At 47.6% G+C, this 27,817-nt stretch overlaps 1 protein-coding gene across 9 annotated transcripts; it reads right to left on the bottom strand.

The window, feature by feature from the left end:
• Positions 1–935: 935 nt before the first annotated feature.
• Cimip4 (ciliary microtubule inner protein 4) lies at positions 936–27,815 on the bottom strand. Of its 9 annotated transcripts, none has more exons than XM_087213947.1 (9): positions 25,174–27,815; positions 25,021–25,101; positions 24,248–24,335; positions 22,625–23,012; positions 20,600–20,744; positions 10,188–10,298; positions 9,921–9,992; positions 4,792–5,018; positions 936–4,117 (listed from the first exon to the last, which is right to left on the bottom strand). In XM_087213947.1, exons 4-8 carry the CDS (start codon positions 22,973–22,975, stop codon positions 4,927–4,929), a joined length of 771 nt encoding a protein of 256 aa, XP_087070073.1. In that variant the 5' UTR covers positions 22,976–23,012; positions 24,248–24,335; positions 25,021–25,101; positions 25,174–27,815; the 3' UTR covers positions 936–4,117; positions 4,792–4,926. The 9 variants fall into 9 exon arrangements, with proteins under 9 accessions (XP_087070073.1, XP_087070074.1, XP_087070071.1 ...); XM_087213948.1 differs by having other exon boundaries at positions 22,625–22,994; XM_087213945.1 differs by lacking the exon at positions 25,021–25,101 and having other exon boundaries at positions 25,155–27,815.
• Between the last annotated feature and the right edge of the window lie 2 nt (positions 27,816–27,817).

Below are 27,817 nucleotides of genomic sequence, written 5' to 3'. Positions count from 1 at the left end.
ATAATTGTTGACTGCTGAAAAAATAAATTTGTCTTTCAAATCAAAATTGTTATAAAGGTGGAAATTGCAGTAGTTAAGGAAATAGAAAAGTAGACAATTATGATCTGAGTCTTCTGACTGTGGTTCCAAATTTAATAATACAAATACCTGTATAAAACATTTTCAAAAAGTTAATTCTGCCAGCCAGATCATAATACAGAACTTTCCAAGTCTCTGAATTGACTGAATAACCCTATAAGCCCATTCTCTGCAAATTGCTGCTATGGAGTAATAGTCATCTCCATCACTGATGAAGCACATATTGAAGTTTCCCCATTTGTTAAAGGAATATAAGGGGAATGTCTCCAAAGACCTTCTTGCCTTTGCCCTCATGCTCCTTAAGGTAGGGAGCTCAGTGGTGCAGTGACTTTAGGTTCACAGTCTAAGACCCAAGGCATGCGTGGCTGCCTGCAAATGTGACTCAGGGTCACTTTCCTGGCTCTTAATCAAACCTTACCAAATGTATCTGCAGCTTCTCCTCCTCCTTTGCCTGCCTTTAAAAGCTTCTGGCCCTTCATTATTAGGAAGCATTTAAGGATTAGCAGCAAACATGAAAATCCCCATGTGAACTTCCTCCTCTGGATTCTTTATATGAACATTCTAGAAGCCTCGGCTTGACCCCTGAATTCCTGAGAAAACCATAGTTGTGTTTCCTTGGAGCAATGTGGCCTAGCGGTTAAGGGCCTGGACTTCAGAGTTAGGATCAAATCCCAGCTCTAGTGCTTACCAAGGGTCAAAGGATAAAACTACATCGTGAAGTTTGAAGATCTTTAAAGACTTTGGATTTTTGAAACAGGGTCTTGCTATGTAGCCCAGGCTGGCCTTGAACTTGTGACTCTTCTGCCTCAGCTTCCTGAGTGCTAGCATTACAGGCATTTGCCACCACACTCAACTAGTTTGAAGATTTTAATTGACTTTATTTTCAATTGTAGAATTAGGAAGCATTAAGTGCTTCATTGAGCCAGGGAGAGGAGGTTGGTTTTATAGACACAGAAAAGCTGAAGAAAGCAGAAACAAAACAAAACTAAGATAGGTCATTTCAAAGTTCCTTTCCTTGTAAGGTGGGAATAGGGAAAGAGAACAACAGGAAAATATAGGAAACAGGAAAGGGGACATTACCAGTACCCCTGCAGTGGGTCCTGGTCTCCTGTGAGCCACTACAACACAAAGCAAGTTAAAAAACAAAGACAGGAAACAAAACTTAGAAAAGAAGCTGGGTTTGGAGCCTGATCAGTGCTGCTGTGGGCAGCAGACAAAGGCACTCCAAACTTGCCAATATTTATTGGGTTCATAGGGAGTATCAGATGAATCAGAGGGTTGTGGTAATACTATGCTGATGAGGATCTTACACTGATGAGGATCTTAGGTTGATGAGGAATTTATGTTGATCAGGAAGGTAAGATGAGCAAAAAAACGTTCTTACAACAGTAGGTGGGATGAGTTAAACTGGTAAGGAATTTGTCCCTCCCCAGGTGAAATCTTTCTACTTGGTTCTCAAAGACCCAGGATGTCTTCAACTGACATAATCTTGTCCTTGAGCATCACAGCATCACAGGACTATTGAGGCCTCAGACAGCCCCACTCATAATTTAATTGTGAAATTATTTTTCCCCCAAAATTATGTAGAATGGCTCCCAACAGGAAAATAAGTGATTTGTAGGGAACAGGGGAAAGGGACGTTACCAGAACCTCTGCAGTTAAGTCCTAGTCTCCTGTGAGCCATGGCAGCACACAGCGAATTACAGGAAAGGTGGACAAATGAGACTGAGAAGAAGCTGAGCTTTGGGTCTGATCAGTGCTGCTCTGGGTGGCAAAGACAAAAGATCCCTAGCTTGCAGCACCCTTTATTCAGTACATGGGGAAATAGATGTAACAAGTGAAATATAGAGTTCAGTACTTCACATTGGGATAAACAAGGTGTAACAAAAGGCTGGGTGGGGGCAGCAGAAATCTAAGAACAATGAGGAACTATGCAGATGAAGATTTGGTCTCCTGCAGGTGTGGTCTTGTCCTGGAGGATTACAGCATCACGGGATCATTGAGATCTCCCTTGTGACCTGAGGCCAAAATGGAATTATGTCTTGGAGTGTTATAGCTGGCCTGTAGGCCGGAGAACCAGGCCTACTCAAATGATTTTTCCCTAGAATTATGTAGCATTGTTCCCAACAGTGATTAACAACAGCTTGCTTGCTTGCTTGCTTTCTTCCTTCCTTCCTTTTTTGTGAAAAGATTAAGGCAGAGGGAACTCAGCCAATTGAAACTGGCTTGTTTGGGAAATCTGATAGTCATCTCTCACCTCTCCTGGTTTCTTGGAAGGTCAGATAAACTGCTTAGTTTCAGTTTGGTGACTTGAACTTTAGCCTGTTATTGACCCCAATCACTCTACCAATGGTACTAAACCAGGATAACAAAAGAAAAGACAAAATCCATACTGCATAAGGGGCCTAGGATGGTTAAAGCTCTTATCAGGCTAAGACACTGTCTCCTGGAGCTTGCCACTATTTATTGAACACACAGCTTCTTGAAGCTATAAAGGATGGTGTAGGGAACAGTGGAGTGGAGAGCACTGGTCCTAGCAACAAAGGAACAAAACATTCTAGCAGGAACAGATCATTGATTAATGGGAAATTTGTTTTTTCCCACAGATTAATTTTTGCTTCTATAGAAGTTTGTGTAGTTGCCCTTAGCTATTGTCTTGCCATCCAAGACGTCACAGTGTCACGGATCATTGACACCTCTGCTGTGACTAGTGGCATGGGGGGTTGTTTCTTTTCCACACACCAACTGCTAGCTCATCAGGCAAGCCATTGTGGGCTAATAGGCAGACTTATACTTTTAATATGAAAATCCAATTTATAAAATTGTAACTGGCTCAGGGTGGTCTCCATCACTAAGTGACTCCATTTTGATTTTAGCCTGGTCTATTGGGGCCTAGTGCAGAAGCCTGGTCCAAAACAGCAAACTTCTATAATGTTTACTTAACAGAGCTCACAGGTTAAAACTCATGGGAGGAAGACCCTTACAATCACTAGGGATTGGTTGCATGAGGAACATGTTTGAGGGCTTAGATGAGGCCAAAGTGGATATGCTGTGGGGACAAGGTGAAGAGCAAAGGAAACAGCTGGTAAACCATTCCCTTTATTATAGACAACTAAGTTAAATAGAAATATAAAAGGCAATCAGACAGGGCTGAGCCCTTGAGAGTCAGGACAAAAGGTAAAAACACACTACAACTGTGGCCAGATACACATCAGTTGGGGGACAAGCATCAAGATGATGACAAAAGGAGCAGGTCTACATACTTCCCCAAGTGATGTGATAAATGACAGCACCTGATGTAATAAAGTCTAGATAGGCATCAGTCACCTCAGTGGTGACCAAGACCCGGGATCCATCACCTGCCTGAGAAGTTCTTTGTTCTTTCCATATACTCTCACTATGTGACTTGCTTCCCCATTGGGTCATTATTACCTAAGTGACTATACTTGTAACCTTATTGGTTGATCACAGCTTTAACTCACGTTGTACCCATGTGGTTGTGCTCTATAAAACTTCCTTGTAAAGTAGGGTCCCCAGCTACCCATTCAGGTCCCCTCCTGCCTCTAGAAGCTATCCTCTCAATAAATACTTTCCTATTCTTAACCTCTGCTGTTCCTAAAATTCATTTTTCAATCTTAGAGAACATGAACTTGGTGTATCAGACATCCAGCAGGTTGGATGATATATTTCCCTTATATCATTTGGAGGTCCTATTTCATTTCCTATAACAATCAGAGCCCATAGATACACAGGGCCAACTGCACTGACCCACTCTCCACATGGGAAGTCACAGCACTGGCCATGACAGAAAGTGGCCTGGCACTTGGGCCAGCGTACTTCTCTGTGAGCCTGGATTAGGGGCATCCTGGTTGTACATCTGTGTTAGTCAGCTTTGCATTGCTATCATAAAATGCCTGATATAAGTAACTTGGAAGGAGAAAAGGTTTGATTGGACTCATGATTTTTGAAATTCCAGTTTGTGACCAGGTGGACCCAATGCTGTGGGCTTCTGGTGGGTGCCCAGATGTCACTGAAGTACCTGGAGCAAAAGAGAACAAACTGCTCACTTAGCAACAAGGAATCAAAGAGGAAAGAGACCCTGGGGTCCCACAAATCCCCTTCTAAGCCACAATCCCAGGGTCTGCTGTGACCTAATAGAACCTCTCTGAGGAGCAGACCTTTACCACACGACCCTTAGGGTACAGTCAACATCCAATCTATAGCAATAGGAATGCATCTAACACCCCCAAACCCAGCCTACTCTTCTGTGGGCTGACCCCCAGGCTTCCAAACCTGCAGTTTGAATAGAATTATTATAATTGCAGCCATTCTCACAGTGTGTGGTAGCCTGGTGAGGAGCAATGAAAACTAGGCATAATAATTTGGAGTGACATGATGAACTGGAACATATTCAAAGTTTGGATAAGCTCTGAATGAATTCCATAGTGTTATTTAAACCCAAATTCATTTGACAACAGGATAATTTTTCACATAACATCTCTTAGCATGTCACGGAGCTCTTTGAAACATCTGTAGGAAACGGGGCCTCAGGGAAGGAAAAGCATAAACACTGATTATATGCCCGTGCCTGGCTGAGTGCCAGGGGCTTGGCATATATTTTCCCAGGCAATCCTTACGATGAGATGCGATGACCCCCCCGTCACTACCCTCAAAGTGGAGCCACATCGGACACACGGGGCAGGAGGCGAGTACCTTCCCGAGGACTCCAGTATCTCTAGTCTCTTGTCTCCTTCTGAGCTTGCTGCGGCTCCTGATGGCCTCTGCTTATTGCAGACACTGAGATTCCTTGGAGGACAATAGGGCACAGATCAGCCTGACACTGTGTCCTCATCTCCGAGTTTGGGTTGGCAAAGGAGGCAACATGAATGCTTCTCTTCCACTGAGCCTCAGTGTCTCCATCCGTACAAGGGAGCTGTGGGCTGAGAGCAAAGAAGCACGGCTAGACAGACGCACTTAAAAGACCAGAGCACCTCTCTTGAGCCATGTACCCTGTGGGTTTACGGTTTCTAAAGTCCGGACCTGCGGTTTGCAGTTCTGACACCAGGGGGCGCGCTGGACTGGGACTCTAGTTATGTGGGTTGAGCGGCCTTGCCCTAGCCCAGCCTGTCCTGAATGGCTTTTCCTAGCATCTACTTGGGTGGCTCTTGGACATGGCAGAAATTATGAATATAGTTGTGAACATGACAGGCAGATGAGATCCTGCCTGAATTCCAGGTGAATAATGTTTCCACTGCTTGAAAGAATGCTACTTCAGACCTGGTCCTGGGACCTCTGTAATGCTCAAGATCAGAGTAAATTTCACCATCTTGGTGCAAGGTCTCCTTCAAGTTAGAAAAAAAATTATTTTAATACATGTTTTTATTTGTTTTTCCAAAAGTATAGCTTTGCTCCTCCAAATAATGTTTAATTAAAAAGGGCCTCTCTAGATGTTCAGAGATGGAATCTCTAACTGGAGCAAGCCAGGCATGATAATCCATGCCTCTAGTCCCAGCACTCAGGAGGCTGAGGCAGGAGGACCACTGCAAATTCAAGGCCAGCCTGGGCTACATAGCAAGACCCTGTCTCAATCAATCAATCAATCCCCTTATCTATCTATCTATCTATCTCCCTATCTATCTATCTATCACGGGCAAAGTCATAAAACATTTCACGTTTTGTTCCCCTTAGTCAAATTGGAAATTCCTTACTTAAATTTGAATTAGTTCACTCACATTGTCACTAGGTCAGTTTTTCTCCCGAGTCCTTTTCAGAAGACTTCTTGGCAGTTCTCTCTTTTAAGGCTGCTTCTGATGAGTGATAAGCTAAATGTAACTCAAAGGTGGATTTCAGTAGTATTGCTCCAAGCTGCCTTCCATACTGTGTGTGTGTGTGTCTCTGTGTGTGTGTCTGTGTGTGTGTGTGTATACAGTACTGGGGATTGCACCCAGAGCTTTACACTAAGCTACTTCCCCTTTTTATTTTATTTTTTCCCCTTTTTATTTTTGAGATGGGGTCTCACTAAATTGCCCAAGCTGGGCCTCAGCCTTTTGAGTAGCTGGGATGACAGGCGTGACCACCACACCTGGCTCCCATATTCTTATACATCCATGAATGATAAACTGGTTGTGTGTGTGTGTGTGTGTGTGTGTGTGTGCGCGTATTTCCTGCTGTGAGGTTCGTTCTGCTGATCGTCATCCCCACCCACTGTGACATGTGAGACGGCTCCATGATAATATCTGTAAATGGAGTCCCTTGCTTCCCATTGCCCTGTATTACTAGACTTGTCCACCCTGCAGCTGAAAGTTGCTCGGGCTGATTTACATTGTGGATGACTCTGCAAAGCAGATCTGCGTGTGCAGGGCTCCCTCTGCGCATGCTTGAGTCTCGCTCAGCTAAGTAGGGATGGAAATTCTAGGCTGTAAGATATAATTTCAACTTTGCTAAATACTCCCTTATTGTTCTTTGCTCATAATTCATAGAATGCATGAGAGTCTCATTTCCCTCATTCTCAGCTACACTTGCATTTTAATTTTGTCAATCAAATGAGTTATATGTTTTAATTTGCATCTCTGGTTATTGGGGATGTTGAACATATTTTCCATTTCCCTGTGTGGCTTCTAATCCTTTATGTTCGAGCCAGAGATGAGCTCAGGGAAGGGAGGGCTGGATCTCACATGACAGACACTCACAGCTACCACCTACCCCACCCTCCCGTCTGAGCATAAGCTATGTCTACCATTTCTCCCTCCCAAAGTTGGGGTCGAAGCTCCCCAAATACCCAGTGTGATCCAAAATACAGTAAGTGTTTAAAAATATTTATTATAGTAAAAGACACATTGCCATTAACCCCCCCTCAAAATCCTCCTCCTCACTTCAAACACACTTATTCCATGTTCTTGACACGTTCTGAAGCAGCTCTGGAAGTCCTCTCTTGTGAGTGTCTTTAGTTGTGCTGTCACAGCTGTCTTGATGTCCTGAATCAACTCAAAATGTTGACCTTTCATGGTCATTTTGACCTTGGGGAAGAGCCAGAAGTTGCACAGTGTCAGGTTTGGTGAATAAGGAAAATGAGGACGTGCTGTAAGGTTTTTATGAGCCTGCCTTTCCATTGGATGGCACTAGGGAGCAGCATTCACTGTATTTTTTAATCACACCTCATAAAGACACAAAGGAGGACTTCAGGAACAGCTTTAGAAGGGCCAAGAATGATGGGATAAGTGCTTTTCAAGTGAAAGGGAGTATTTGAGGGGATTAAGGCAGTGTTCTTTTACAGTAATAATTTTTAAAAAATCTAAACATTCACCATATATTTTGATCATCCCTCGTAGACCCTGCTGGGTTTTGCTCATGCTTCGTCCTCTGTCTGGAATGCTATCCCCCTTCTAGTCCTGAATGCCCATACTCCGGTTCAAGACTGATCTCAGCAGGTGCCTCTCCGTGAAGCCTACAGTCTGACCAGGGCCCTAGCACATCTCTGGTGACACCCATGCTCCTCTGGGCTGCCACTGGTCCCATGACATTTCCCACTTCATGCATAAACCTTTTCTTCTGAGTTATCTGTCTCCCCAGCCGATGGAACTCCCTGTCAGCCGCACAGGTGGATGAGCCTCAGAGCCACCTTCTTCCACATCGCTCCTCTTCATGCTGCAAAGTCCCAAGGACAAGGGCTGCATTGTATTCATATTTCTGTACCCTGAAGCACCTAACAGGGCTGAGGCTTTGACTCTCAGTGGATATTTGGCAACACTGCAGTAGTTACCTGGCAAGGTACAAAGTGGTTTTGGTGACAAATTGCTGGGCTTGGATCCCAGGTTCTTACTGGTATAATTGTCTGCAGTTCACTTGGCCTCTGCAAGCTTGTCCTCCCCTTCATAACAAGATGTGATGTCAAGATGAAATAAGGCTGTGCGTGTAAAGCATTTGGTGCATGATTTCTGTGTCTCAACAGTATAGAGCAAGCTTGAGCCACAACATGTTGGGTGACTTAAGTGTGTCTTTGTGCTGGGCTCGTAGTAGCTGCTCAATAAAGGTGAAGTTCTGCTTTCCTAGCACCAAGAACAGTTCCTCACAGAAAGTAGGTACCCCAGAGAGAAGTCAAACTGAACCCACCTTGTGCCTTGAGCCATCACACACTTAGGTACTCAGTAAATATCTAGTCAGATTTTCTTTTCCGCGTGGCATCCTGGCCCAATCCCATCTTGAAGTTATTCCCTCTTATGGGAGAAAGGTGTTTGGGAGAAATGTAGGAACATGGCTTCCCTTCTCTTGGCAGTGATTTTTGATTCTTCCCTTTGCTTTGACTTTTCCCAAGCAAGACGATGACCGTAACAGACTCTTCTGGTGGTCTCCAGTGGGCTCCTTCTTCCTGTAGCTATATCCTTGTAGGGTCTCCTCCCACAAAGTCTGGATTTGACCATAGGGCCCTTTAGCCACAGGGACATTAATAACTGACCCCAAACTTTGATAAAATCCTTGCATACTGAACCTTGTCACTTTGAAATGCCCCTTCTTAGAACCCGGTTACCACACCATGAAGACACCCAAGCCAGCCTTGGGGAAAGACCCCACAGTGATAGAATAATGTCCAGTCAGCCCCCACCTGCAGTACCCAACCTAGCTGCAAGGTATACATCACAGCTGTGGTGCCCATGCCAGCTGGAAGGTATCCACTGAAGCTGTAGGACCCATCCCAGCTCAGGCATGTGTGTCACGGATAACACATGGAGCAGGAATGAGCAAGCCTTGCTGAGCCCCATTTGCACAATTGGGAGCAAATGGATGATTATGGTATTTTTAGCCACTAGTTCCAGGTGAGGTTGGGAACACAGAAAATTAAAAATGTCCTATGAGTAGAGCACATCTTGGGAGAACAAGTCAGTGACCTGGGGGTTGCAGTGCTGCTGGCTTAGAGGCTCACCAGGTGGAAAGCTATAGGATCAACTGGTGAGGACAGCTGCTCTGGAACCCCTTCTGTGGGGGATTCTTCCCTGGGGTTCGAGTCTCCAAGGCCCTTCCCTGTTGACACCAGAGATCATCATTAATTAATGATCTTTTGTCTGCTCAAACAGGGAGGAGATGCCCAGGCTTATAGTATAGGATGGCAAGTGGGCAGCTTCTAACAAGTTCATGGTAGGGTTAGTTCCTCTGGTCCTACACATTCTGCCAGGGGCAGTGTACATGGCTGCACAGCTCCTTGTTCAAGGCATCAGGAATGAGGGTTGCTCCCACAGCATCCCCAGGACAGAAAAGAATTTCCCAGAAGGCACCACACACCCACGCCTTTCCTTGCATCTCACTGGCCCACATTGAGTCACATGCCCATTGCTGAACCAATCACTTATATGAGGGACAGGTCAGGAGGAGACTTGCCATGAACCAATCAAACCCACCCCTAGATTGCAAGGAATGTATGCAGCCAATTTTTCTAAATCCAAGTGTTCATGGTGGGGGAAATGGATATCTAGAAATAATTGAGGTCTGCTAGGGACAGCATGCCAGGGTACAGTCCAGCAGTCCCCTCTAGGACTCATCCATCAAGGGCAAGAAGGAGAACGGTATTTTTACTAGGTACACTGGCAAAGGACGGTCCTGTGCATTCTTTCCTGATCACAGGGGAAGAGAATGGGGAGTAGGGAGGTCTAGGGGATAGTTCGGGCCCTTGGAGCTTTGTCTTCCTCTGGTGGCCTGTCCAACACCACTCTCTGGTCCCCATCCCAGCATGAAGCAAGGCATCTAGTGGAGGAGCAGGATTCCGATTTATCCTTTCTTTATTGTTAGCACTTTCTTTGAGCAGAGGGCGCCTCTTCTGTGCCATATCTAGTACTTCGAGGCCCTGGACTTACTCTTTTCTCCATATTTCTCCTCCAGCGCTTTCTGCAAGTTCATGCTCATGACATTTTTCTGGTGCCACCGTCCTACAGAGAGTGGAAGAGGAGCCAGCCCAGATCACCCAGCAGCCTCAGAAGGGCCTGGGCCCAGCAGTGACCCACAGCTCTCCAAGTCCACCCAGGGCTCCCTCTCCAGTTCTGGCTGCTGTCTGGGCCTCAGAGCTAGCACACCCTGCCCATGAGCAAGCAGATGCACTTCCCATTACCCATGGTCCCACCTACCCAGGTCATCTGTCTTCCTGCCGTGCCAGTGTTCCAAGTCCCGAACCGATTTCTCCAGCACCTCTGGGGTGTAGGAAGCTTTCATGAGGCTCTTGATCTCTTGGGGTGGCCCTGTGGGACACCATGAAGAAATCTCCAGCACCCCAAGTCAAAGGAGGTGGGGTGCTGGATGGCTTATAACAGGCAGCAGTTTCCTCTCTGGTTGGAGGGTTGTGGAAAGGAAGGGGAGGGGGAGGGTTACAGAGTAAAATAGATCTGGATTCAAACCCCCAGCTCTGTGATTTATGGGCAGTGTGGATAAGTTTTTAACCTTTCTGATCTTTAGTTTCTTCATCCAAAGGAGTAAGATTTTCTTGCAATGTTGCAGAGATGGAATGACTGGACATTCACCAGAGCATCTGGGTGTGACAGTTAATACCTGTGTCCTCAGGAAATTTATGTCAGTGTCCCAGATTAAAGCACAAACAAGGAAATCAGCTACAGTGATGAAGAATCATCAGAAACACCAGAGAGAGGATCAAATCCCAAGAGATAGCAAGGATTTAAATAATGCAATGCAGCCACTGTGGATTGTGGTGCTGGGGATTGGGCCTAGGTCCACATGCAGGCCACACTGTCGCTGAGCTACATCTCAGGACAAGAACTCCTGGTCTAGGCACATCCAGGTGCAGTGTAGAACAGCAGAGACAAAGAGCTCTTAGAAGTGGACACGGGCAGACACGGCACCATACACCTGTGAGCCTAGCTACCCAGGAGGCTGAGGCAGGAAGATTGCAACCAAGTTCAGGACCAGCAAATTTAAAATCTTGTCTCAAAAATAAAATTTAAAAAGGGTAGGAGGAGGGTCCGGGGATGTAGTTCAGCAGCACAGCGCCTGCCTGGCAAGCATAAGGTCCTGAGTTCAATCCCGGTACCAAAGAAAAAGGTAGGAGGAGCTGGGGAGTGCAGGTCAGTGGTAGAGTACTTGTCTAGCAGAAGTGAAGCCCTCGGTTGAATCCCAATACCACTTAAAAGAAAAAAACAGAGATTAAAGGGATCTTACTTATAAAGATTAATAATTGATTTGCTGAACCATCAAAGACCAAAATATGGATCAATATCAAAATACTAATAGAAAATAACTGTCAATCTAGATTTGTCCTTAATACAATGGGGGGGGGGGCAAGGTCTCTATGGAGCCCAGGTGGCCTCAAACCCTTGGTGATTTTCCTGCCTCAGCCTCTCGAGTTCTGGGATGACAGGCATGTGCCACCATGCCTGGATTACAATCATCTTCTAAGATTGACCACAAAAATGTTTTTCTAACAGCCTAAAACTGACCAAAAACAGAACCTCACTACAGTGACCTTATGAACAACATTCTTAAGGAAGAAAAATATGATTGAAGAAGAGAGCCCTGTGAAATGAGAAATGATGGTAGACACAGAAAGGGCAAACTGAGTAAATATAGCCATGGATTCATTACAGTGACAGTGCCAGTATCTAAATCATGAGGTAAAATAATGAAGGCGATGGTCTTTAACCCAGTTCTGGGGACAGATCTCTGGGCCCTGCATGTGGAAGGTAGACACTCACCACTGAGCCACACAGGGCCCACAAGTCATGTTTGAAGATTTACCACGTACAAGCAGTTCTAGGAGCTTCACATGAACTTGTGCATTGAATCTTCTCAGGCAGCTAAAGAAGCAGATGCAATTATTATCCCCATTTGACTGGTGAAATCACTAAAGCACAGAGAGGTTATGTTGCTTCTTCCAAGTCACACAATTAATCAGTAAAGATTGAGGACTCCAGACTCAGATCCTGTGGCCCCAAACTCCAGAGTTTAAATGACTTTATGTGGACAACTTTGTAAAATAATAGTAATACAAGCTGACAAGGGGTGGAGAAAGTAAAGAGAAAGCCTTCCACATCCTTATAACATTTAGAAAAACCTGAATGCCTTGATTGACTTCAGAATTTGTTAACTCTGCACACTAAAATGCCCGAAGTAGCCACTAAACAAATAGGAAAAGCGGGGCGTGGTGGTGCATACCTGCGATCTCAGCACTGAGGAGGCAGAGGCAGGAGGATCTTTGTGAGTTGGAGGCTAGCCTGGGCTACATAGGGCATTCAAGGATAGTCTGAACTACAAAGCATAAACTCAAAAAATAAAAAAAAAATAGGAAGAGGGCTAGGGATTTAGCTCAGTGGTTCCGGCACTTGCCTTGCAAGCGCAAGGTTCCAAGTTCCATCCCCAGAACCAAAAAAAAAGAATAGGAAGAATAGAAGAGTACACAAATTGGACTGAGAGGGCTGGGGGTGTGGCTCAGTAGCTCAGTAGCAGAGCACTTGCTTAGCATGTAAGAGGCCCTGGGCTAAATCCTCAACTCTGAAAAAAAAGAATTGAGGAAAAATCTCAAGCAAATCTAAAAAAAAAAAAAAAAAGATGCATAGAAAAAGCACAAGTAGAAAACACAAAATAAGGTCACAGAAATAAACCCAAAAATGTCAGTAATTCAAATAAATATAAATGAATTAAGCCTACTGCTTTAACAACAGATCAGACTACACCAAATATTTTTCAGATAAAAATTATTTAAATCATACTTTAAAAAAATACAAAGAGGAGATAAACATGAAAGGCTAGAAAAAGACAGACCAAGCAATACTAACCAAAAGCAGTCTGGTCTAGCTATATTTATAGCAGCCAAAATAGACTGCAAAACAAAGACACTGGGAGAAATAAAAATGGCTGCAATTAGTTAAGGTGCTGCAATAATTCTAAATATGCTGCATTGAAAAAAAATCTCAAAATAGATAAAGCAAAGTCAGCAGAAATAAAAGAAATGGACAAATCTGCTATGGTAGCGAAAGATTTAAAGATCCATCTTTTAGTAATTAATAGATCAGGAAAGAGTATTAATAAGGAATGGCAATATCTACAGAATCATAATTAAGAAGGCTGTTCTATTAGATTAACACAAAGTCCTGTACCCGAAAGACTACTTCAGGCACACGTGAGTCATCTGCAAAACTGTCCTTCAGCTGGTTTCAGAGCAGATCCCAACAGCTTCAAAGGACTAAAGTCATTACAGCTGTGTTCTCTAGGGACGATGCTGCTGAGCCTGAAAAAGCACTTATTAGTTTGGTATTTATGGTTTGAAACGCTTATGTAACACAACGTTGTTACAAGTTTGGATCAAAGCACTCAGTTTTGATGGCAATCAGATATCAAAGCAGCCGAGAAGCAGACCCTTCCTGTGGAACTCTGGAAGCTTCCTTCAAGTGTCTAAAACCTGCCAGAGAATTCACCTCCAGGAGGCTGTGAAATATCTGAACTTGAGGAAAACAGCCAGGATAACCCGAAAGGTGTTTTGGTTTGGTTTGGTTTGGCTTTTAGAATTCTGAGTCATCCCTCCCAGGGTGGAGATGCCCACTTCCCACCTCTCACATTAAATCTAAAAGGGCTTCGTGGGTCCCTTCAGGAGCCTGTATATAGCCCTAGGGACTGCAGGACACAAGAAGATCAAAAGGCTTTGGCCTGAGATAGCAGAGCGCACACACATAGCCAGCGATCCCTCTACACACACACCCAGTGGGCACCCAGTGTCTGTGGACCAGAGTGGGCTATGAAGAGAAGATCAGCCCAGGGCCAGGGATTTAGCCCAGTGGTTCTGCCATCTGCCTCGTAAGTTCGAGGACCTGAGTTCCATCCCCGGTACCAAAAAAAAGAGAGAAGATCAGCCTGAGGCTAGGTTAATTCCACCCCAAAGCTTCCAGAGCCTGATGGGCACCAAAAGGAGAGGTGCCAAGGAGGACACCCCAAAACATCAAAACAGCAGGGACCCAGGGGACTCGCTAGCAGGAGGAAAAATACATCCATGCACTGTGGGACCCACACACAGGGCTCCGCAGGACCCACGGAAATGCCCATGAGAGAAAGGTTTCAGATCCTTGCCAAACAAGCAGGATAGCAGGAAACCATCTTCAGGAAAAAGCTTCAGGTGAAACTTAGCGTCCCCCCCTTCCCACCCAGCCCTGGAACTGGATTGAGGCAGCAACAAGTGCCAGGATTGGTCCATGCAGGCCTAGGATCCAGAGTACCCCATGGGCCTCCTGGATCCCCCTCCAACCGTGGTTCCTTCTCCACACTGCCGCTCAGAAGTTTATTTCATTTGCTTTTGACAAATGCTTACTTATGTGCCAAGATCTAAGTACTATACATATGTTACAATATCTTATTCTGTGAAAAAAATCTATGAGGCAGCTTGTCTTATTAATCACATTTTACAGAGGAGGATATTTAGGTAAAAGGGACAGAAGAACTTGGCACTGGGAAGAGCTGGGCTTCAAACCACAGCCCAGTGGCCCCAAGTTGGTTCCCTGTCCCTGTGCCAGGTCCTGGGTCCATGCCCGCCCCACCTGCACACACAGCCCCCACCTTCTGGTCTCCAGCCCTGGATTCCTCTTTGACTTCTCCCTCCAACACCCTCCACCACCACCCCACTACCCCACCATCCCAAAACCAGCAAGAAACGCATCTGCTCCACCTTCTGCACACACGCGAACTCAGCTACTTCTCCCACCTTGGGGTGCCCGGGTTGCACCCCCTGGGTGGTCTCAGGCTTCGACTCTTGCCCCACTGTGTTCTGTCTGGTCTCCACCCAACAGCCAAGTGGATCCTTTTAAATGGAAGTCTCTCCTCTGTGCCAAATCCTGCCATGGCGCCCAGTAAAAAGGCAACTGAAGGGCTCTGCCTGACTTCTCTTCCACCAGAGCCCCACGAGGCTGACTGCCACCTCTAAGCCTTTCCCAAGCCACCCTGTCTGTGAGCTCCCCAAGCCAGGCTCTGGCTTCATTCACTTCAGGGTTTGGCAGTGACGGCCTGGGCTGTCCAGCCGACACTGGCCAGACTGATACAGGACTCACCGTATGAGTTTGCTTGCCTTCTCCCACTCTCTCTTCCTCCTTCCCTTCCTTCCTCCTGCCATGCAAGACCCGGTACAGCTTAAACCACAGAATCTTGTCCTCTTTAATGCCAAATATACTAATTGTTTATGTGGCACAAGGCACCATATTTTGTTATTCTTTCTTTTATTCTGTAATAATAACTCATCTGCCCAATAAGCTGTGGGCCCCATGTGGTACCTATGGTCCCCCTTTCCTATGTCCGCCTTTCCCACACCCCATCTTCACCTGGGCACTGATTACAATGCCCAGCACACACAGTGCTCAGAACACACTAATAGAAGGCTATTGAAAGCCTTTCTTGCTGTGCTCAATTTCTATAATAAAGCATAAATTTTTCAGTGAGGAAAAAGTACGGGATTAATCACCAGGCAAAAGCAAGTCAAAAGTCACAAGTCCGGGTGTTGGTTTCCTTCGGGGAGGAAGCAGATGTGGCCAAAAGTATAGGTGGTGCCACCAAGGTCCCCTGAAGCCCCCCTTGCTCTGGGAGGCTGCACGTGCTGCTCAGGATTGTGTTTTCAAGGGCACTGTGGATTTTACACGCATTTCTGTAGGGATGGTAGTTTTCACCATTGAAACTGGTCCTGCACATCTACACTGGTTTAGACACAGGAGTACAAGTGTGCTTCACTATTAGGAAATCAGTTAATATGATTTACTGCCTTAACAGATCAAAGGGAAAACCCTATGATCACCTAAAAAAATGCAGGACAACAGTTAATAAATCAACACCCATTCATATTTTTTGAAAAATCGAAAGACAAACTTACTAACAAGGGGAGGCCTCCGTAACCCAATAAAGTATGCCTTCAAAATTCTCTTTAAAACATTGTATTACTTAGCAAGACCCTATCTCAAAATAAAAAAGGCTGCAGATGTAGCTCTGTGCAAAGGCCCTGGACTCAGTCCCCAAGCCCCACCCCCAAAATGTATTTCAGACTATGAAAAATAAATGATTATATGTAATGATCACAATCAGGGAAGATAGAAAGATGCCTGCTTTTCCTGCTCAGATGCACCGTCATGCTAAATAAGTCAGCCCACTGCCAAGGCAAAGGTGGGAAGAGCCTGGCAGTTAAGAATGTGAACTCTGGCCTCTGGCTGCCAGGGTTGCAATTCCAACCGTGCCTGTTCCTGTGTGACCCTAAGCAAGTTATTTAACTTTTCCCTGCCTCTATTTTTTTCCATCTGAAAAACAAATGGGAACGATAGGACATAGCACATAGGGTTCTTGTTGTAAACTGTATGTATGGACTTAGAACAATGTCTGACATATATTACATGCTGTATATGAAGGTTGCCATTATTATTCAAAAGAAGTGCCTTTAGAATCCGCAAACAAGTACTGAAACTGAGGGGAACTGAGCAAGGGTTCTGGATATAAGATACAAAACTGAAAACTGTGCTGGGCATGATGGCACATGCCTGTAATCCCACCTGTCTGGGAGGCTGAGGCAGAAACATGGAGCCCAGCCTGGGAAACTTAGTGAGAACTCGTCTCAAAATTTAAACATTAAAATAGATGAAAATGTAGCTCAGTACTCTCGGCTTCAAATCCTAGTATTGCTAAAAGTAATTTTAAAAATTAATAAAAACAATAACTTCTGTATATATTAGCAGAAGCAAAGTTAGAAAACATAATTATTTCATTTAATTTTGGTTTTGTTGCTGAGGATTGAATATGTGCTAACCATATATTCTACCACTAAGCTACACTCCTGCCCCAGAAAATTGAATTTTTAAAATGACCATTTGAAATAAGTGGCTCATTTATTTATTTTCCTGAATAAATCTAACAAATATTAATGATCTTTAGAAAAGAAATTACAAACTGCTATTGACGTATATTGAAGGAAGATTTAAATTAATGGAACTATATGCCATATTTATAAATTGTCACATTTACTCCTATAAAGCTAATAACTGTCCCTAAATTGTGCAGTAGATTTAATCTGCTTCCAATCAAATTGCAACAGGATTTTCACGGACATTGACAAGCTGATTCTAAAACATACAGGAAGGAGGGAAAGACCTAGAAATCCAAGACATTGACTGGTGTTGGCAGGAGTGTTACCCAACCAGATGTCAAGCTACTTCGAATACCCTGGTGAATAAAAGTGTAAGATTAGACCAACAGACAGAAGCGAGGGCCTGCAAACCGGTCCACATGCTACCAGAAACTTGATGGACCACAGAAGCAGTGCTGCGGGCCCCTGGGGGAAAGATATATTCAATAAGAAGCACTGAGACCATCAGTAATTCACAAAGAGAAGGAATTACAAATGAATCCCCAAATCACACTGAAAACAGAAATCAACCTCAGGTGGATTAAAGACTTAAATGCAAAAAGCAAAACTAAGTGCTTTGGAAGATGACAGAAAGGGTGATCTCAGATTCAGCTTGGGAATTGCTTCAGCCTCCTGGACCCCTGTCTGTACAACTGTCTGTATCCCTCCAAATGCCCTGGAATCAGCTCAATCCCTTTCTCACACCTGAAATCCATTCATTAGCATCATCTGCTCTACCTTACACTCACAGCCATACCCCACCTTGCCACAATGCTTCACCTACACCATTCCCTGCCCTGCATTCCACCAGGGTGGCCTTCAAACATGTGCAGTGCACCAGCTCAGCTCCCTAATCTGTGCTACAGTCTGGATCTGGATGTCACCAAAGGCCACTGTTCAACTCTTTGTCCCCAGCATTGAGCTATTGGGAAGTGGTGGGGAACATAAAGAAGTGGGGTGTATCCCCCAAATAAAAGATCCAATCAAAAAATGGGCAAGTGAAATAGACACTTCACAGAAGAACTACAAATGGACAATCAATACATGAAGAAAACCTTAACATCGCTGGCCATTAGAGAAATGCAAATTAAAACACTGAGAGTTGGGCCCAGGGATTTAGAGTGGCACCGTGCCTGCCTTGCAAGCTCAAGGTCTTGAGTTCGAGCCCTGGTACCCCCCACACACAAAAACAACAACAACCACAAAAAACCACTGAGGCTCCACCTTACCCCAGAAAGAATGGCCATCATGGTCACCATCAAAAAATCAAATAATGACAAAATTGGTGAGGCTTTGTGGAGGAAAGGAACCCTCTACATTGTCAGTGGGGATGTAAACTAGTACAACCACTATGGAAATCAGTATTCCTCAAAAAACTAAAACCAGAAATTCCATTTGACCTCAGCTTTTCCCTTTCTAGGCATCTTCCTGAAAGAGCTAAAGATATCATATTATAGGGACACACGCATACCCATATTTATAGCAGGACAACTCATAATAGCTAAAGCTTGGTAGCAGCCTATATGCCCATCAACAGATGAATGGATAAAGAAAATGTGGTTTTACACACAAGGGAGTACTACCCTGCCATGAAGGAGAACAAACTTGAGTCATTTGTAAGAAAATGGATGCACCTCAAGACCATCACGTTAAGTGAGATAAATCAGACATATAAGCTTAAATATTGCATAGTGTCTTTTATGTGAGAAATTCAAAGTATAAATAAAGAACAAAATGAAAGATAATAGGAATCAGGGAGACAGATCTTTCTCAAATGGGAAGGGGATCAAGAGAGGATTGAAAAGGGAGGGAGGAGGGGGAAAGGAGAGGAAAAATGGAATGAAGATGTGTTATGTACATGCAGCAACTCCACACGAGGAGGGTAAACAGCATGTACTGCAAACATGTGCAAATAAACAAATAAACAAATAAGAAGCACCTGGGGAAATCAGAAGCCAGGTCTGTTGGAGGTTTAAGCTCACTGGGGCATCCGCTCAAAGGGGATCGTGGGAGCCCAGCTTCTTTCTCTTCCTCTTTTCCATTCCTGGGCCGCGAGGTGAGCAGCTTTTTCCCCTCACTCTCTCCCTACCACCATGTGATGCCTCCAGCAGGCCCAAAGCAGTGAAATCCCCACAACTGCGGGCCAAAATAACCCTTTTCTCTATATAAGCTGGACATTTGTTACAGTAAGAGAAAGCTGACCAACACCACCAAGCCACCATCTCCTGCTGCGCCTGGATTTTCACCGTCACCTCCTCACTGGTCTCCCATTCCTGCCCCTATTCTAACACAGCACCTGGAATGGTCTTTTTACCTAAGTCTGGCAGGGCCATTCTGCTTACAGCCCCAGTGTGGCTTCCTATCTCACTCAGGAAAAAACCTTCCTCACCTGCTTCCCCTCCAATTTCCCCTCCCACACCTGCCTCGCCAGACCCCAGCAGCAAGTGCCAAGACCAACCCAGGCACGTGGACCCCGGGCAGGATACACGGACGGGGACAGTGACAGTAGTGAGCCGCCGCTGTTCCCAGTGTTTGGCAGTTTCCAGAGGGTAAACACTGCCACCATGGCCAATCTTAAGATAGCATTGAAATGCCAGTCAGTTAGGAACTGTAACAATTGACCCTTGTGAGCTGGTGCAAGCTGATCCACAGAGTCCAGGGCACCCTTGGCACGGTGCTCCTGGCCAGGTTGTGCGGTGGGGTGTGGGTGCTATGTTGTTGCTGTTATTCTCTTATTGTTTATGTAGAAGTTTTCATGCAGGGCTGTATGTTAGGACTATAGGTGATCACTGTTCAAGAGCCAGGGGGGAGGCGGGACCCTGGGGCCCAGAACGGGACAATATGAGCTGTGTTCTCGCCCCCTCCCCCAGTACCACTCTCCTCCAAACTCAAAGCAAAACTCAGAAACGTTTCCAGGGTGAGGAGTCTGGTTCCTCGGTTGACTGGGAGCCGAGCCAGGTAGGGGAGGTCAGCCAGCGCCTGGAGCTCTGGAGATGGTAAGGGAGGAAAGAGCCACAGAAAGCTGACCTTCCACAGTGAGGCCACACTGCAGTGGGGCCCAAGAGGAGGCCCGTGTGCCGGCCGTGACCCTACATGCGCACTATGGGAAGTCCTCCCTCAGTCTATAGCATCACAGTGGGGAAGCTCCTGACCTCGTGCTGAGGACAGACCACAGGGTCAGAAGAAAACCTTGGATCTGAGTCCCAGATCCACCTCAGATTACTAAGAGGTCTCGGGCAACTAGCCTCAAATCCACCTATAAAAGGAACCTACTGGCTGGGACCACCACTTGCCCTAGCCAGGAAGGGCTGCGTGGACCCAAATGAACCCGATACCGTCACTGTGATCAAGGGTGTCAGGCCAGTGGGGCTGGGCCTCCCACTGACAGATTAAGAAGCCAGAAGTGTCCCAGGTATGAGAGCCTGACAGCCACCACCCGGCTGTGTCATATGCACAGCGAAGACAGACTGGCCGGGCACTGGACATTCCCAGCACCTAAGCAGGATGGGCCCAGCGTGGAGGATGCCCTTGGGGTCATGACATGGGTCTCCATGGGGGCTTGCCTTGAGGTCCCAGATCTGTTAGGGGGTGGACACCCCAAGGCTCTCCCTTTCCCTGCTCAATGCCCTGGAGACCATGGGTGTTCCCAGCCCCGACTCTTGCTCTCTGGCTGACCTTGAAATAGGTTGGACTGCATGTTGTACCCCAGATCATGGTAGTCTGAAAAGATGGAGGAGATTTGCACAGGACTCTGGGTCCTGCTGGACCACGGGCTTCTCTTCCTCTGGCCCTCCAAGACTTCACTGATGACCCTCTGAGCCTGGTGAGACAGCCAAAGATGGGAAAGAGGACCAAGTCCCACAGCAGCCCCCTAACTCCCCTCTCTCTGACCCCACCTCACCTCTCACCTGTCCATAGATCGCAGCCCTCAAGACCCTCAGGGCTGAGGAGCTGGAGGATTGGAGGCCCTGCCCAAGCCCCACTTTTCTTCCCTCCCATGTGGGCCAGGGGTGCCAGGGATGGTGATGATCCTAAAGCCTGTCCCCTACATTGAGCCCCACTGTGTGTTGTACCAGGAGGGGGCTCCACAGTGCAATGCTATTCCCAACATTTTTTTTTTTTTTTTGCTACTGAGGATCAAATTTGGGTCCTTGCGCTTCCGAGGCAGGCACCGGAACCACTGAGCTAGATCCCTGGCCCCAATTCCCACCATTTTATACCTGAGGACACTGGGCCTGGGGGGAGGCCAGACTCACCCAGTCCCATGTATAGCTGGGGAGCCAAGAGCCCTGGTTTGCTCCCCACAGTCACAGCATCACACAAAAAAAGCAAAGCCCTTAGCTTTCACTGAGGCCAGTTCCTTCTTTGTAGTAATGGGGACACTGGGGCCTGGGAGTTGAGCCTAGGCCTAGGAGGCAGGAAATCTTGATCGAGTCCCAGTTCTGCCACATAGCAGCTCCTGACTTTGGCAAGTCTCTGCTCCTCTCTGGGCCTCAGTTTCTCTACTTGCAAAATATAGTGGAGGGAAGAACTAGAGGGTCTTTGAACTAGACATTGGCTGGCTCAATATTTGTGACCTGTATCACAGGGCAGAAAAACCAGGTGTTGATTGGAGCCTGGGACAACAGCAGCAACAGCAATGACAAGAGGGGCAGTGAAGGGTCGTGACCACACTGACAATGCAGATGGGGCCACGTCCTTCTGAGGGGTGGGGCAAGGCATTTCAGATTGCAACCTCCCAGATTATCTGATGGGTGGGGTCACTGTATCTTCAGATAACAAATAGGAAAGGAGCCTGGGAGGGGCTGACCTTCAGTCTTAGTGAGCAGGGCTCCTCCCAAGCAGGTCATATCACCTCTCTGGGCCTTGGTTTTACCATGCATTAAAAAGGAAATACTATCTCCTGCCTGGCTAACAGTACCATAGTAGTTGTTATGAAGGTTGAGATACCAGCTCTGATTATGTCTCAGAATGCCAGAGCAGGAAGGATGCTGAGCATTTGACCAGAAATGGCAGGTGAATTTTATCTCTAGTTTCAATTGATTAGAATTGGCTGCCTACAATAGTAGATCAGGTGGGAAAGAGTGTCAGCATCGATTAGTCATGTCTGCCACATATGCAGGATGGGCCAGTTGTAGTCTGTGTGCCATGAATTTGTCAGCCTGATCTAGCCTCTCTGCTTCACTTTACAGATGTAGATACTCATGCCCATGAGGGAAAGTAACTTATTCAAAGTCATCCCACATTCAGGGGCAGAGCCAAGATTCAAACCTAGGTCTTCTGATTCCCAATAAATGCTGTCTGTCCACTAGGTGTTGCCTATCTTTGGAAAACATCCAATTCAAACAAGAGCTGTGTAACTGAAAAGTCATTTGGGCCAAGGAACCAAAATCTGCCCGCTCAGTTTGGATTCTTGTCCCACACAACTGAGTGAACTTGGTTAACTTAACCCATCTTAGCTTTTGGCTCTTTATCCATAAGAAACAGGGATAATAATATGACTGTCCTTGTAGATTTGTTGCAAAGATTGAGTATGTTGTTATATGCAGGAATTTAAATAGTGCTTGGCCCCTGGCACACAGAGGTGCTCAGTAAATACTGTGCTCTGATGCTGCTACTACAGGAATTGCCTCTGGTTTCTTTTGGGTCCTCATTGAGTGCCCCACCACACCCTTAGCCTCCAGGCCCCTGCATGGACACCTGCTCCTTGAAGACCAGCTGATCCACCTCTTGGCTCCCAAACTTGTGGCGAATGTTGTTGGGGATGACGCTGCTCTTCTGGCTGGGAGGTGAACTCCTCAGTTCCTGGGTCTTCGAGTTGAGGACATCGTCCTGCTGAGGCCCCTTGAGAAGGGAAATGAAGTTCTCCCTGGAGGAGGGTCTGGAGCCCCGCTTCTTCAGGGTCCCGGGCCCTGGGCTGATCCCCAGAAAGTCCTTGCTGGCAGGGCTTGGCAGGGGAGGCTGGGCTTCCTCTAGGAGGTCCTGTCCTTGGGAGCTGCCTCTGGAGCTTGAAGACAGAGAGGTCTGGCTCTTGAACTTGGAGGTATCCATGCTCGGGAGGCACCCCTTGCTGCTGTTCAGGGGGCTTCTGGTCAAAGGGGTTGCAACTGAACTCAGAGAAGAGAGACAGAGAGGGAGGGAGGGAAGGAGACTCACAGACAGATGCAGGACGGGGACAAGAGGCAGGTGGGGTGGGGGAGTCACAGACACAGCCCCAGAGAGCCACGGGCAGGACCAGGGAGAGGGACAGAGAGAGATGGGTGAGAAACAAGAGAGACAGAGAAGTGGGCAGATTTCCCAGAGGCCAGGGCTGTCTCACACTGCTTTTGACATTTGGGGCTATAGCCCCTGCCTGTCCAGCCTTGAGGCCTAGTCTTGTGGTCTAACAGCAGTGTTTTCTCTTAGACACACAGAAATAATGGTGCATCTTATAGCCATTGGATGGCAACTTAGAACACATGTTTTGTTTGGTTTGTTTTGGGGTCCTGGAAATTAAACCCACGGCCTTCCCACTGAGTGACATCCTTTTTCTTTTCTTTTTTTTTTTATTTTTGTACTGGGGATTGAACTCGGGTCCTTGTGCTTGCACAGCAGGCAGAGAAACCACTGAGCTAAATCCCCGGCCCTCTGAGTGACATCCTTAGCCCATTTTATTTATCTATTTATTTTTTGAGACAGGGTCCTGCTACATTGCCCAGGTTTGGTTCAAACTCACAATCCTCTTGCCTCAGCCGCCCAGAATGTTGGGATTACAGGCCTGCATCACCACACCTGGGCTGAACATGTTTGACATAACACCAACAAGTATGCACACTCTGTCTCAGTGTGCAAAGTACGGAGGCCAAGCTCCTGCCCGCCTGCTGCCACCCTCACCCTGGGTCACAGCTGTAAACTGGTGAGCTTCCCTCCAAGCCACTCCAGAAGGGTCCTCTGATTGTCCTCTTAAAAGATACCTAGTTTTGTTTCACTTCTGTCTATAAATGAGATCAGAGTCTATGTGTTGCTGTTATAAACCAAGCCAGCACTTGGGGCCTCTGTTCTGCAGCACCGAAGGCCAAGCTTGCCCTCCCACCCCAGCATCCCTGCTGTTCTTCTCTCTGGTCACTGGACCTGCACCTTGGTCCAGTTTAATTTTTTTTAAAGGCAGCTGGGTATGCATTGCTCCTGGAAGGGACGTAAATTATTGGGAGTCAGAGGATGGACAATGGCAGGTGCTGAATGTCCGTAGTGACCCCTGTGTCTCAGGGTAACCCCCTCCCCTGGGTGTGGGTGACCTAGTAACTTGTTCTAACCAACAGAACAGGGCCAGTTAAGCAATGTCACCTCCAAGCTGCACCAGACGGACTCTTGTCTTGTTCACACACTGTCTTGAGATGCTGCTTGCTCTTTGCTCCAATTGGACCCAGGGACCCTGTGGAGAAGCCCACGTAGCAAAAAGTGAAAGGGCTCATGGCTGCCAGCTTGTGAGGAGCTGAGACCTGCATGTGACCAATCCCGGAAGAGGATCCTTCTCCAGTTGACCCTTGAGGTTGAGTCCCAGCATCTGCACCTGTATCCCCGACCCTTGGGACTAGAAGATGATGAATGCTATCATTTTAAACCACTGCCTTCCAGCATGACTTGTTACACGGCAAAGGTGATCAATACAACACCTATGTCAGGCCCTCGCACAATGGATGCAGCTTCACAAGGCCTGGTAAAGTGTTCCGAGTAATTATGATGGCAAAAGTGAGGGTCAGAGAATAAGTAGAAGGTGAGCATGGTGGGCACACTCATAATCTCAGCACTTGGGAGGCTGAGGCAGGAGGAGTGCTGTGGGTTTGGGGTAAGCCTGGGCCTAAAAACTACATAGTGAGATGCTGTCGCAAGAAACCAAAACCAAAAAGAGCAAGAGGGTTACACAGGTGGCACTAAGAGCTGCACATCTTCAAGTTAGCTTAAGTTCAAGTTAGCTTTCTCCTCCTGTGTCACCCCCACCCCAGCCACTGCCCCTTTGATGTGCACCCTGGTGCCCCCTCTCTGCCCCAAAGCCACTGCCAGTCGCGAGTGGCATGGCCTGGCTGGCAAAGAAGGGCAGACTCCTTGCCAGTTCTGACCTGGGAGGAAGGTCCCAAGTGCCCGTGGTCAAGGCGGGTGGTGGGTCCAGCTGCACCCGGCGCTTGTCACTCAGGAGCCACCTTGAGTGGGGAGAGAGCAGGTGAGATCTCAGGGCCTAGAGAACCCTGCTCACCTCCAGGTCTTGGCCTCACCTCCTGTCTGTTTTTCATAACTTCAGAAGGTGCAGGAACCTCCTGAAACCCAGGAGTGCAGACTGCAGCTGCCCAGCAACTGGGGGCACCAAGGGATGCTGCTAGGGAGCACCCTCCCCACTGTTGATTGGAGTTGCCATGGTGACCACCCTTCACAGGGCTCTGTTACCTCAGCGGGCTGATAGGCCACCTGGGGGAGAGGGGCCAGGAGAGAGCAAAGACTGAGGGGCAGGAGGGGCCTTCATGTGTCACCCACTCTCTCATCCACTCAGAAATGTCCACTGAGCACCCATTAAGTGCCAGGTTGTGTGCCAGACATCTAGGGCTCAGGTGCCCCCAAATGCAAAGGAAGTTCTGGGAACGTAAAGGAAATTAGTAGAGTGCCTGACTAGCTCTATAAGGAAAAGGAGCAGGACTCCCAGATGGGTCATTTGAGCAGGATCTTGAAGGCTACATAGGAGCTCAGCAGTTTAGACTGGACTAGAATTTTTAAAGGCATGGGTGTGTTTAAGAGCGGACCTGTAGGTCAAGGGAGAGGGGAGGGTGGGGCCCTCACTGTTGGAGCCAATGCACAGGGATCAGGGACCAGGCATTAAAATGAAAGCAGGATGGGCCAGCAAGGGCCTTCCCCTTCCCTGTGAATCACAGGGCTGCCGACGGAGGTTAACACAGTAGACGGATGCCTTTTCTACAGAGTGAGAGGAAACAGCAGGCATCGCAGGAGCGCTGGCTGCCTCTGTGTCCCTCAGCAAGGACAGGGGCAGGGGTGGGAATGGGAGTACCTGAGTGGTATCCCCTTTAGGAACTGCTGGGCACAGTGCCTGGCCCAGAGAGAAGTCACACACGGCACCAAGGTCACTGCACAGCCACCTGCCCGCCAACCCTTACCGTATCCAGGCTTCCATCCTTGAGTCCACCTCTGCCCCCAGCCCTGGTCCTGGTCACCCCTCCCCTATCTTGGGTGACACAATGGCCTCTGCATTCGTCTGCTTTTTCCTTTTGTCCCAGTATGAATTATGCATCGCTGCACAGCCATCCTCCCACAAGCCTAGCAGTCACCACTCATGTGTTATCTCTGTTTCCGTGGGGCAAGGAGTTGAGCACGAACTGGCTGGATTCTCCGCTTTGGGGTCTCAGAAGGTTACAATTAAGGTATTGGCGGGGCTGCAGTCTCATCCGAGGCTCCCCTGGGGACAAATGTGCCTCCAAGCTCACGTGGTCGCCGGCAGGACAGTTCCCGTGGCCTCTCGGACTGAGCAACCAACCTCAGTTCCTTGGTGTGTGGGCCCCCAACGTGCCACTGGGCTCCTCAAAGCCTTTCTTGTCCTCCACCCTCTCCTCTGACACCGGCTCCTCCATCTCTCCCTGCGCACCTGTCATGTTGCCTCAATGGTTTCTTTTTCTTTCTTTTTCTTTTTTTTTTTTGGTACCTGGGATCAAACTCTCAGGACCTTGCGCTTGCAAGGCAGGCGGTGGCACCACTGAGCTAAATCCTCGGTCCTCCACAACGGTCTTTTAAACAGGCTAAACACAGTGCCCTCTGGGCCTTTGCATGCCTAGTTCCCTCTGCTGCAACTTCCTTTCCTCAGACATCTGCAGGGCTTTCTTCTCCACTTCCGCCAGGACTCTGTACTTCTGGGACCTCCCATTTTAAGAAGCAACCTCCCTTCCACACCCCTTATTACCTTGCCTTACCTTTCCTGCTGCGCTCTACTTCACCTCCTGCCGCACTCGGCATACGTCTCTTCTGGCTGTGAAGCCCATGTGAAATGGGACCAGGACTGTGTGGTCCCCTGCCCAGTCCCTGGCACCTGGACCTGCACCTGTCTCATGGCAGGTGCTTCCTAAAGGTGCTGACTGAGCAGCCTCGGGAGGGGCAGGAGGCAGAGTTGTCACCACTCCCAGCAGCTGCTTGTAGGCCATCAAGCCACCAGGAGGGACCCAAAGCTGGCATGAGAAGGGCTGCATGGAGCTGAGGGGCCGGGCACACAAGCACCCCGAGCACTGTCTCTGCAGCTCCCACTTCAGCCTCTGTGGATGTCACGGCCTGGGCCTGCGGCCCCAGCCAGGCTCTCTGCTGTTCCAGAGCACCCTTTACCCCAGCGACCAGCTTTGGGGCTGGGTTCCTCCAGCCCAGACATGGTCCCTAGCCCTCTGGGACCCCATTTTAACCCAAGGAGCTGGATAGTGGGGAGTGAGCCAGGAACCCACAATAGATGAGGCCTATAATCTCTCCTGCCACCCCAAGGAGAGTTTTGAGAGCCTGTTTCTGAGAAACAGGGAACAGGAAATGCAGTCTTATGGGGCCTACTGCAGGTGCAGACTTTTCTGCTCCCACCTGCATCCCGGGCCTCTCCTTCCACTCTTTCTAGAGTCTTATTCTGAGTCAAGAAGGGGACCTAGACAGAGGCCGTGCCCCTTCTGACTGCTTCTCAGCACTGTCTTGTGTAAGGCAGAGGACCCCTCTTTGGGCTCTAGTTTGGAAGGAGTTGCCTCCACCCGGGAGGCTGGGCAGGAAGGTGGTGCCCATTAGCCTTGGTTTGCCTGTTTGGCTTCCTGGTACTGTTTCCCACTGGGCCTTTGGGTGTCTGACAGGGGGCAGGAGGAGGCTGCCTGTGCCAAAGCAGGATGATACAACAGTATC

The sequence above is a fragment of the Heterocephalus glaber genome, unplaced genomic scaffold, assembly GCF_053883595.1.
Source record: "Heterocephalus glaber isolate CG9 unplaced genomic scaffold, H.glaber_assembly_v1.0 deba00001444, whole genome shotgun sequence".
In the NCBI taxonomy this organism is placed as follows: domain Eukaryota; kingdom Metazoa; phylum Chordata; class Mammalia; order Rodentia; family Bathyergidae; genus Heterocephalus; species Heterocephalus glaber.
This window is presented reverse-complemented; position numbering and strand designations above follow the sequence as displayed.